The sequence below is a fragment of the Trichosurus vulpecula genome, chromosome 6, assembly GCF_011100635.1.
Source record: "Trichosurus vulpecula isolate mTriVul1 chromosome 6, mTriVul1.pri, whole genome shotgun sequence".
Lineage (NCBI taxonomy): Eukaryota > Metazoa > Chordata > Mammalia > Diprotodontia > Phalangeridae > Trichosurus > Trichosurus vulpecula.
This window is the reverse complement of record NC_050578.1, coordinates 267,085,619-267,097,488: the sequence shown is the minus strand read 5'-3', so window position 1 is coordinate 267,097,488 and position 11,870 is coordinate 267,085,619. Positions and strand designations below refer to the sequence as shown.

The 11,870-nt window shown below is 38.5% G+C and overlaps 1 protein-coding gene across 1 annotated transcript; it reads left to right on the top strand.

Moving 5' to 3' along the window:
- Positions 1 to 10,659: 10,659 nt before the first annotated feature.
- Positions 10,660 to 11,270, top strand: LOC118853662 (60S ribosomal protein L17-like). Its single transcript, XM_036763844.1, has one exon. The coding sequence runs from the start codon at positions 10,675 to 10,677 to the stop codon at positions 11,227 to 11,229; it is 555 nt and encodes a 184-aa protein (XP_036619739.1). The 5' UTR covers positions 10,660 to 10,674; the 3' UTR covers positions 11,230 to 11,270.
- Positions 11,271 to 11,870: the final 600 nt, after the last annotated feature.

Sequence of the window (11,870 nt, the reverse complement as noted above, 5' to 3'; positions counted from 1 at the left end):
TTGAGAGTGATGTCATTCACCTGCAATTAAAGTGCAATCATCAGAAAAATCCACTTTGCATGATGAAGGACTCCATTTTTTTTGTTGTTGCTTTTTGGAAGGGGGAAGGCAGGGAAATTGGGGTTAAGTGACTTGCCCAAGGTCACACAAATAGTGAGTGTATCAAGTGTCTGAGGCCAGATTTGAACTCAGGTCCTCCTGACTCCAGGTTAGATGCTTTACTTACTGGGCCACCTAGCTGCCAACTGTTCTCCATTTCTAAAGACATGGTGAGCAACCAATCTTCTGTGAGGGCTACAAATAAACATTTCAGGCACCAAGAGCATCTCGATAGTTGTTATCATAATTACTCTAGGCCCTCAAAATTCACTCATCCATTTTCTCATGAAAAGAGAATCCCTCACATATTACTTCTCACTTTGCTTAATCTACTACAAATTTAAACATCCTCAAAGTTATAGGTCCCACTTCAGGAAAGGGAAGTGCCTTATTCTCTGGCAAATAGCATAAGAGAAGGTATTACTGTAGGTCAGGACTGGAGAATTAGATCTTTTCTTATTAATGTGCTTCACTTTTTTGAAGAAGAGAGAAAAGCATATTAAAGAAGAAGAGGGAGGAACCAAAGAAGAGGAAAGTTTAAAAACCTAAGAGAAGGGTTCAGGGAATCCTGAAGGTAGTTGGCCAAGAGCTCCTTGGAGTCCTATACAGTCCTATAATAATTGTAGTTTTATGGGTTACATGATCAACTGAAGTCACCAAGTCCTGAATAAGAACAGTAGCCAATGGACACCGGTTGCATACTTATAAAAATTATCTGTACAATAAATCCATTGGTGGTTCACTTAACAATAAACATGATTTCTAAATTTGTTCCTTTCACAAAGCCCATCACTTTTTCACTTCTCCACTGCAGTCACTGTGGAAACAGTAGGCTGCCACAAATGGGAATATTTGTCCTTCTTTTCACTATATGGTTTTTGGATCCCAGAGAGATCACCAATTTGGGGGCTACTCTCCTTCAAGTATAAGATAAAATCTCATGTACAAGGAGCTTTTCTTGGACCATTGATCTCAATTTCAATGCTTTCCCCATTCTGATTATCTCTAATTTCTCCTAGATACAAATTTTTGTTAACTGACATTTCCATGTTATTTTTATAGAGATTATGGACTCCTTTGTGGCAGGGACTGTATTTTACCTTTCTTTGTATTCTCATTGTTTAGCACATTGCTGGACACATAATGGTCACTTAGTGAATGTCTATTAACTCTCCAATTGACCAGTAGTAACCTTCAATATCAGAACCTAGCTAAGTTGGCCTTTAAGAATCAGACATCTACATAGTCCAATCTCAGTACCACTTTAAGTCTTTAGATCTTGGAAGAACCTGTCACAGTTGTGCATCACTCAATCAATCTTGGAGTAGTTTGTTTCATCTCTCCTACCAGGAGTTAATAGAAAGTTTCATAGAATTTATAAGGAGGCTGTCACATGGTATGTACAATAATTTGTATCTTGAGAAATTATATATATATATATATATATATATATATATATATATATATATATATATATATGACAAACAGTATAAGAAAATCTCTAGTCACCGTGGTTCCTCAGAGACCAAGTACTTCAACTCACATCTGAACAGGAGTCACCTTTTTAAAGCCTTCCAAGAAGCATGAAACAGTGGAAAAGGAGAAGAGCTGGTTAAGGGGGAAGAATAGAAGATAAGAGGTACATAGGTCTGGTAGAGCATTGAGGTCCTCAAAGAATTATGCCTCACATGCAAGATGAATTAGTATTTCTAATACATGAAAACAAATATGGCTACCAAGGTACTATTTCAACTTTAGGGATTGGACTCATGACTGGAATATGGTTCTAGAAAGGTTTGTCACATATTTGAATGAAATATGATAACTTGCAGCAGGCTATCATAATATTTTCATGCTGAAAAAATATACTCTTATAAAGAAATCCAGGAACCACAGTCAGAAAATGTGTTGGAAATCATTTATATTTTTGTCAGTATATTACTGATAAGTATCTTCAGGTATCTGGGCATGTGCCAGAATGTTCTCTCTTTTTCTGTCTCTCTGTCTCTCAGTGCTTTTCTCTGACTCTGTATCTCTGTCTCTATCTGTGTATCTTAGGAAATTTGTCTCTTTCTCTTCCTTTCTCTGTTTTTCTGTCTGCCTTCTTTTTCTTATATGTCTCTTGCTATCTGTATATCTGTCTACCTTTCTAGCTAGCTATCTAGCTAACTAGTAATCTCTGTCTCTCTCCTCAAAGAACAGCTATTGTTTTCTTGATGAAAATCATATTTGTTTACATAAAAAGTGCCAAGGTTGGGGCGGAGCCTAGATGGTGGCTGGAAAGCAGGGACTAGCATGAGCTCCCCACCGAATCCCTCCAAAAACCTATAAAAATTGCTCTGAACCAATGCTAGAACTGCAGAACCCACAGAATAGCAGAGGGAAGCAGGGCTCCAGCCCAGGACACCCTGGATGATCCCTGGGTGAGATCTATCCCACACGAAGCTGGGAGCAGAGGGGAGCCTAGGGGAGCCAAGCCCAGCGTGGGTGGCACGGACCAACCAGACCAGGAACCAAGCAGAGCGTGCTCTAGCACCCTGAATCAGTGAGCTACAGCAGTTACCAGAATTCTCAACCCACAAACACCAAAGACAACAGAGAAGGTTAGTGGGAAAAGCTGTGGGAGTGGAAGGAGTTCCTGGTTTGGCTATCACCCCGGGGGCAGTGGAGGTGGGACAGCGACAGAACTACAGCTGCACTTGCTTCCAGCCCCAGGCCCACCTGCTGGGAGGAATTAAGTGGCAGATCAGAGTAGGAGTGAAGAGCCTGCTGAAGATCTAAGTCCAGTCCCCCAGTTGGGGGTTCTTGGGGAAGGAGGACTGATGGTGTGGCAGAGCTGGCTCATACCCCCAAGCTTGGAACATAGTTCTCTTAACTCTACAAGCAGTCATACCCCACTGAAAAACTCAAGGGTCAAGTTAGGTGGATGGGAACATGGCCAGGCAGCAAAAACACACCCAGATTCAGTGTCGGACTTTGGAATTTTTCTTTGGTGACAAAGAAGACCAAAACATACAGCCAGAAGAAGTCAGCGAATTCAAAGAGCCTACAAAAAAAGCCTCCAAGAAAAATGTGAACAGGTCTCAGGCCATGGAAGAGCTCAAAAAGGATTTGGAAAAGCAAGTTAGAGAAGTAGAGGAAAAATTGGGAAGATAAATGAGAAGGATGCGAGAAAACTCTGAAAAACAAGTCAATGACTTGCTAAAGGAGACCCAAAATAATACTGAAAAATACATTGAAGAAAACAACACCTTAAAAAATAGACTAACTCAAATGGCAAAAGAGCACCAAAAAGCCAATGAGGAGAAGAATGCCTTGAAAAGCAGAATTAGCCAAATGGAAAAGGAGGTTCAAAAGACTACTGAAGAAAATACTACCTTAAAAATTAGATTGGAGCAAGTGGAAGCTAGTGACTTTATGAGAAATCAAGATATTATGAAACAGAACTAAAGGAATGAAAAACATGGAAGACAACGTGAAATATCTCATTGGAAAAACCACTGACCTGGAAAAATAGATCCAGGAGATATAATTTAAAAATTATTGGACCACCTGAAAGCCATGATCAAAAAAAGAGCCTAGATATCATCTTTCAAGAAATTATCAAGGAGAACTGCCCTGATATTCTAGAGCCACAGGGCAAAATAAAAATTGAAGGAATCCACAGATCGCCTCCTCAAATAGATTCCCAAAAGAAATCTCCTAGGAATTTTGTCGCCAAATTCCAGAGGTCCCAGATCAAGGAGAAAATATTGCAAGCAGCCAGAAAGAAACAATTTGAGTATTGTGGAAACCCAATCAGAATAACCCAAGATCTAGTAGCTTCTACACTAAGAGATCAAAGGACTTGGAATACGATATTCCAGAGGTCAATGGAGCTAGGATTAAAACCAAGAATCCACCTACATAGCAAAACTGAGTATCATGCTCCAAGGGAAAATACGGATTTTCAATAAAATAGAGGACTTTCAAGCTTTCTCAGTGAAAAGACCAAAGCTGAATAGAAAATTTGACTTTCAAACATAATAATCAAGAGAAGCATGAAAAGGTAATCAAGAAAAAGAAAAAAAAAAGAAATTGCAAGGGACTTACTAAAGTTGGACTGTTTTGTTTACATTCCTACATGGAAAGATGATGTGTATGATTCATGAGACCTCAGTATTAGGGTAGCTGAAGTGAACATGCCTATATTTATATATGTTTATGTATAGATATGTATATTTGAGTATGTATGTATGTATGTATGTGTATATATATATGTATATGTATATATATACATATACATATATATATATATATATATATATAGAGAGAGAGAGAGAGAGAGAGAGAGAGCACACAGAATGAGTTGAAGATGAAGGGAAGATATCTAAAAGAAATAAAAATAAAATTAAAGCATGAGAGAGGAATATATTGAGAGAGGGAGATAGGGAGAGATAGAATGAGGTAAATTATCTCTCATAAAAGTGGCAAGAAAAAGAAATTCTATAGGAAGACAAGAGAAGTCAGGTGAGGGGGAATGAGTGAATCTTGCTCTCATCAGATTTGACGTGAGGAGGGAATACCGTACGTACTCAATTGGGTATCTTACCCCACTGGAATAAAGGAGGAAGAAGATAAAAAAGGGGGAATGATAGAAGGGAGGGCAGATGGGGGTGGAGGTAATCAAAAACAAACACTTTCAAAAGGGACAAGGTCAAGGGAGAAAATTCAATAAAGGGGTAAAGGTTAGGAAGGAGCAAAATATAGTGAGTCTTTCACAAAAATATGAGCATTGTGGAAGGCTTATACATAATGATACACATGTGGCCTATGTTGAATTGCTTGACTTATTAGGGAAGGTGGGTGGGAAAGGAAGAGGGGAGAGAATTTGGAACTCAAAGTTTTAAAAACAGATGTTCAAAAACAACAACAACAAAAAAAAGTTTTTGCATGCAACTAGAAAATAACATACACAGGCAATGGGGTGTAGAAATTTATCTTGCTCTACAAGAAAGGAAGGGAAAAGGGGATGGGAGGGGGGTGGGATAATAGAGGGGAGGGCTGACTGGGGAACAGGGCAACCAGAATATATGCCATGTTGGAGTGGGACAGGGTAGAAATGGGGAGAAAATTTGTAATTCAAACTCTTGTGAAAATCAATGCTGAAAACTAAATATAAGAAATAAATAAAAAAAGAAAAAAAAGTTTATGGGCTAATCACATAAATACTCTAAGTCTTACTTTCCCATTTTTAAAAATTGAGATAATAATACATACACTATCTTCCTGAAAGGGTTGTAGTGAATAAAGCACTTTGTAATCTAAAAAAAAAGTGCCAAGCAAAGGAACAAATATGACAAAATTCTATCCTGCATTTCATTCTCATGAAGCATGAGAAATTACTAGATAGGATGAAAATAAATGGGAATGTTACAATAGTAGAGGAAAAGTAATTAATCATCCTAAAGTTTGACATAGACAAAGAGATGAAAGCTAGCAATTATCAGTAATGCACATTAGGCTTGGGAGGGTCATTCTTTTTTCTTAATTAAAGAGGCCATCCCTTGACTCACTTCTTGTAGTGGAGACAGCTTTGACCATTGAGTCAAGAAGATGTGGATTTAAATCCCACCTCACACCCTTATTGATTGTATATGTGTGTAGACAAATCACTTAAGTCAATCAGCCTCAGGTTTCTTATCTGTACAAGGGGGGAGGACATAACAATAATGGGCTTTATCTCAAACAGTTGGTGGGAGATTCTAATGGGAAAATCAATATGAAGCTCTTTCCAAATGTCATATAAATGTGAACTATTACCATTCTGGAGAAGCACTCTATCACACCCATATATTCTTATCAAACCACTTCCTAAAGTCTTACTGCCTTGCCAGGTGCACAGTATACCCCTAATCAACATTATTAATATAAATGCTCATTTGAACTCCACATTCACCCACCCATCAAATGGCTCCTACAGTTGCTGCAGAATGATGAGCTCAAAAAGCTGCAGGTACTGGATAATAACTGCTATTTATAGAGACCTTTGGATATTTAGACACAATTTTCCTCCACCATCTCATTTGAGGCCTAAGACAGTCATATGAAATAGGTACCACAAGTATAATTATGCATAGTTTATGAAAAAGGGAATGGAAGTCAAGTGACTTACCCATGGGGAAAGTGAATCACTCTCTGAAATACAGAAGTGTTTTATGCAGGTCTTCCTTTCCATGTCCAGCCATGTTTCCACTATACCACTTTGGTGTCTACACTGCACTGCAGTCTTGGGATTGGATATCCCAGAACTTAGCTACCTTGATATAGAGAAAGGTTGCCAAGATACCAAAAAGGAGATTTGACACAGAAGTTTATATTCAGGGTGTCGCCTTGAAGTCCCAAGCCTAGGACGCATAATCATATTGGGGAAACTCTTTGCTAGTCACTGGAGCAAAGAGTTCAAAGCTTCCAAATGGCAGTCACTAGGCACTCCTGGCCATTGTTGTGGCATGGATGGCAGGAGAGGTAGTAATGTCAACTGCCACCCTCCATTCAGTTAAGTGTTAGGAAGCAGAAAAGAAACTAGATGAGTTTGTCAATGTTTCCGGAAATTTGACCCAAGAGCTCAGTCCCCAGCATTGAGCCCTGTAGTGGAATGTTTCAATGCTGGCAGCTGAAATAAGGGATGAGGGCTTTATGCAAATATGGAAGCCCTGAAGCTGTTGGCAGATGGTGCTACCTTGGAGATACCTGGCTGCTCTGCTGCCAACTCAGGAACAAAACAAACCATTAAATTCTGCTCTGACCATGGGGGAAAACATTATCTCATGGGTACTTTGTAATTCTTAAATTCTTGTTAGCAAAATGAGGTAGAAAGGGACCTGGATAATGCCATTGACAAAAGTTGGTTTCTAGTCCTGCTTCTCCCATCTCTTAGCTAGGTGACATGGGCCAAGTGACTGAACATCTCCAAGTCTCAATTTAGTCTTCTTTGAAATGGGTGTAATAATCTCAGACCTGAAAACAATCAAAAGGTTTTCATCAAGATCAAACATGATACTGAATATGAAATAGATTTGGATTATTGAAAAGATCTTCTCAAAATGAGGTAGTGAAAAAAATCACTGAACTTGGCGTTAGAAGATGTGGGATAGAATTGGTGATCACTATGAAATATTAGACAAGTCACTTATCCCAGATGTACTGTGATTTCTTCATTTTAACACCCAAATAAGCTTATTTGCATGCTCTAATTCTAATTACCTTTGATAAGACCATAATTTATAAATTATAAACATTCTTATTTTGCTGAATATTATTGATATTCTTTTTTGAAAATCTACTCAGAGCTCCTAATTTACATATCATCCTAAACTCCATCTCATCCTAGGTTCAAGTTCACTGGTAACTAGAGGAATGTTGAAGAAATCATTTGTCATGGTTAAAGTAGAGTCTTTGACAAGGCCCCTCTGCTGTTCTTGAGGACAAGATGCAAAATAAATAAATAAATAAATAAATAAATAAATAAATAAATAAATAAATAAATAAACCTACAGTAAAGAGCATACAGTGGCAAATTAAGAATTTTTTTTAATACTTAGATTCAAGAAATATTCAATAATGGCTCATCATCAACTTGGAAGATGTTTTCTCCTGAGCCTCTGCCTGTTGTATTTCCCCCACAATGCAAAACCAACTTTTAATTGCAATCTATATATTTTATGTTCGCCTACATGTGTATATTTATTTTCTCCCAATAAAATTTGTTTTCTCATCCACAGACACTACATGCTTTTTGTCTTGATATACCCAGAATCTTCACCAGGTCTTAATTAAAATAGTGGCCTAATAAATTAATGTGAATTAAACTGATTTATCTCCTACTTGTACAAACCAACATTGGCATCCTTATCAATTTAGCAGATGGCAAAAATCCAAGAGAGACAACCAATACACTGACCGATCTATTCAAGATTCAAAAATATCCCAGCAGGCCAGACCTTCCAATTAAATCTAAGAAGATGAAATTCTTCAATGAAATTAACAATGTATTTTTTTTAATTAAGATATTTTGTTTAGTTCACAACACTCAGTTTTGCATATATTTCAGGTCTGGATTTTCTTCTCCTCCTTCCCCTCTCCTCTGCCCCCATGATGGCATGGAATCTGATATCACACACACACACACACACACACACACACACACACATGTGTATATATATATATATATATATATATATATATACATATATATATATCTTCACATTAAACTTATTTACACAATTGTCAAGTTGTGAAGAAGAATTATGAAGAATGGAATGAATCATGAAAAATAAGAAACAAAACCAAAAAAAGAAAAGAGAGAGAGAAAATAGTTTGCCTCAATCTTCACTCAGATTCCATAGTTTTTTTTCCATAGGTAGGTATAGCTTTTGATCATGAGTCCTTTGGAGTTGTCTTTCAACCTTGTATTGCTAAGAAGAGCCAAGTCTATCAAGGTTAGTCAACACAGAATCAATATATTTGTGATTGTGTACAACGTTCTCCTTGTTCTGCTCTGCTCACTCAGCATTGTATTACGTAGGTCTTTCCAGGTTATTACAAAGTCCATATCTTCCCCGTTTCTTATAGCACAATAGTATTACATTGCTTTCATATACCACAACTTGTTTAGCCATTCACCAATTGAAGGGCATCACCTTGATTTCCAATTCCTTGTTACCACAAAAAGAGCAGCTATAAATATTCTTTGTACACAAGGGTCCCTTTTCCACTTGTGTGATCTCTTTGCCATACAACCGTAGAACTGGTATTGCTGGGTGGAAATGTGCAATATTTTACACTCGTGCTACCTCCTGCCCTATGTGTTCCATCCCAGAACTTGGACTTCATTCTAACTCACATAACCACGTTCAGAATCTGTATGTAAATATGTGTGTTTGTGGAGGTGTGTGTCTAACTTTGCATTATTCTAATAGGTTTTGTTGATAAATTTTGCCCCCAAATTTCATAAGAATATGCATATTATTCAATTATAATTATAAAATTCAGATGGCGGCTGGAAAGCAGGGATTTACCTAGGGTTCTCCCCTAGGATACTCCAAAGAATGATAAAAATGGCTCTGAACAAAGTCTAGAACTGCAGAACCTGTGAAAAAGCAGAGGGAAGCAGGGCTTCAGCCCAGGACAGCCTTGATGGTTGCTTGGTAAGGTCTGTCACACCCAGAGCTGGGAGTGGAGAGGAGCAGATCCCAGCATGGGCTCCACTCAGACCAACTAGACCAGGAGCCAGGCAGAGCAGTCCCTAGCGGCCAGGATCAGTGAGTTGTGTCAGTTACCGGATTTCTCAACCCACAAACACCAAACACAATGGAGAAAGGTAGTGGGGAAAGCTGCAGCGGACAGAGTGAAAGGAGTTCTCAGTTTGGCCACCACACCTGGGGCGGCAGAGGTGGTGCAGCTACAGACCTACAGCTGCAGTTGCTTCTAGTCCCAGACCCACCTGGTGGGAGGAATTAAGTGGTAGATCAGAGCAGGAGTGCAGAGCCTGCTTAAGATCTGAGTCAGGCCCAGGTTGGTTCTTGGGGGAGGAGGAGTGCTGCTGTGGCAAAGCTTGCTTTGATAAATAGCTCTGAAAACAACAGCGCAGCCCCTCAAGCTTGGAACAAAGTATTTTCTACTCTACAAGCAGTTATACCCAAATGAAAAACTCAAGGGTCAAGCAGTTGGCTGGGAACATGACCAGGCAGGAAAAAATGGACTCAGATTCAGACTCAGACTTTGGAATCTTTCTTTGGCAACAAAGAAGACTAAAACATACAGCTAGAAGAAGTCAACAAAGTCAAAGAGCCTACATAAAAAGCCTCTAATAAAAACATGAAGTGGTATCAGGCCATGGAAGAGTTCAAAAAGGATTTGGAAAAGCAGGTTGGAGAAGCGGAGCAAAAATTGGGAAGAGAAATGAGAATGATGTGAGAAAACCATGAAAAACGAGTCCATGACTTGCTAAAGGAGACAGAGGCACAGGGTGAGTTGAATATGAAGGGATGAGATCTAAAAAAATAAAGTCAAATTAAGGGATGAGAGAGGACTCTGTTGATAAATGGAGAAAGGGATGAAATAACAGTTCTGTTGGGAGGGAAGAGGGGGCAGGTGAGGGGGAATGAGTGAATCTTGCTCTCATTGGAGTTGACCTGAGGAGGAAGTAACATACACACTCAATTGGATATCTTACCCCATATGAAAGAAAGAGGAAGGAGATAAAAGGGGGGGGCAATATAAGGGAGGGCAGATAGGGGGAGGAGGTAATCAAAAGCAAACACTTTTGAAAAGGGACAGCCTAAAGGGAGAAAATTGGATAATGGGGGATAGAATAGGATGGAGCAAAATATAATTAGTCTTTCACAACATGAGCATTGTGGAATGGTTTTGCATAATGATACACATGTGGCCTGTGTTGAATTGCTTGACTTCTTAGGGAGGGTGGGTGGGGAGGGAAAAGGGGAGAGAATTTGGAACTCAGAGGTTTAAAAATAGTTGTTCAAAAAAAAATATAGTCCTCTTCCCTTGAGACGTCCTAGGTAATCATTTAAAATGGTGAGGTACTCTCTTGATCCAGAGAACCCCACAAAATCATGCAAGTCAAGGGGTTCAAATCTCCGGGTCCACTTCAATAACACCCGTGAAACAGCCCAAGCTATCAAGGGCATGCATATCCGAAAAGCTACCAAGTATTTGAAAGATGTCACATTGAAGAAACAATGTGTTCCCTTCCGTCGGTATAATGGTGGAGTTGGCAGGTGTGCCCAGGCTAAGCAGTGGGGTTGGACACAGGGTCGCTGGCCCAAAAAGAGTGCTGAATTCTTGTTGCATATGCTTAAAAATGCAGAGAGTAATGCAGAACTGAAGGGTTTGGATGTGGATTCTCTTGTCATTGAGCATATCCAGGTTAACAAGGCTCCCAAAATGCGATGGCGTACTTACAGGGCTCATGGTCGAATCAACCCATACATGAGTTCTCCTTGCCATATTGAGATGATACTCACTGAAAAGGAACAAATTGTTCCTAAACCAGAAGAGGAGGTTGCTCAAAACAAAAAGATATCCCAGAAGAAACTGAAGAAACAAAAGCTTATGGCACGGGAGTAAATAATGAAATTAGAGTGCAAATAAAAAGCGAAATGAAAACATTTGTTACAGTAAAAATAAAAAAAATATATATATATATACATACATATATATATATATATATATATATATATATATATATATATATATATATATATATATATATAAGTTTTTGCATGCAACTAGGAAATAAGATACAGAGGTAATGGGGCATAAACATCTAACTTGCCCTACAAGAAAGTAAGGGAAAATGGGATGGGGTGAGTGAGGTGACAGAAGGGAGCACTGACTGGGGAACAGGACAATCAGAATGTATTGGAGTTGATGGGAGGGTAGAAATGGGGAGAAAATTCGTAATTCAAGCTCTTGTGAAAATCAATGCTGAAAACTAAATATATTAAATAAGTAAATAAATAGACAAGCAAACAAACAAATAAATGAATGAATGAATAAGTGAAAGATAAAAGCTCGTGATGGAAAATGCTATCCACATACAGAGAAAGAATTTCAGAGTATGAATGCACACTGAGGTATACTTTTCCCTCTCTCTCTTTTTTGTTTCATTTTTTTTCTTTTTTCTCATGGTTCATTCCATTGATTATAATTCTTTCCAACATGGGTAATGAGAAAATATGTTTAATTGGAAATGTATATGTAGAGGC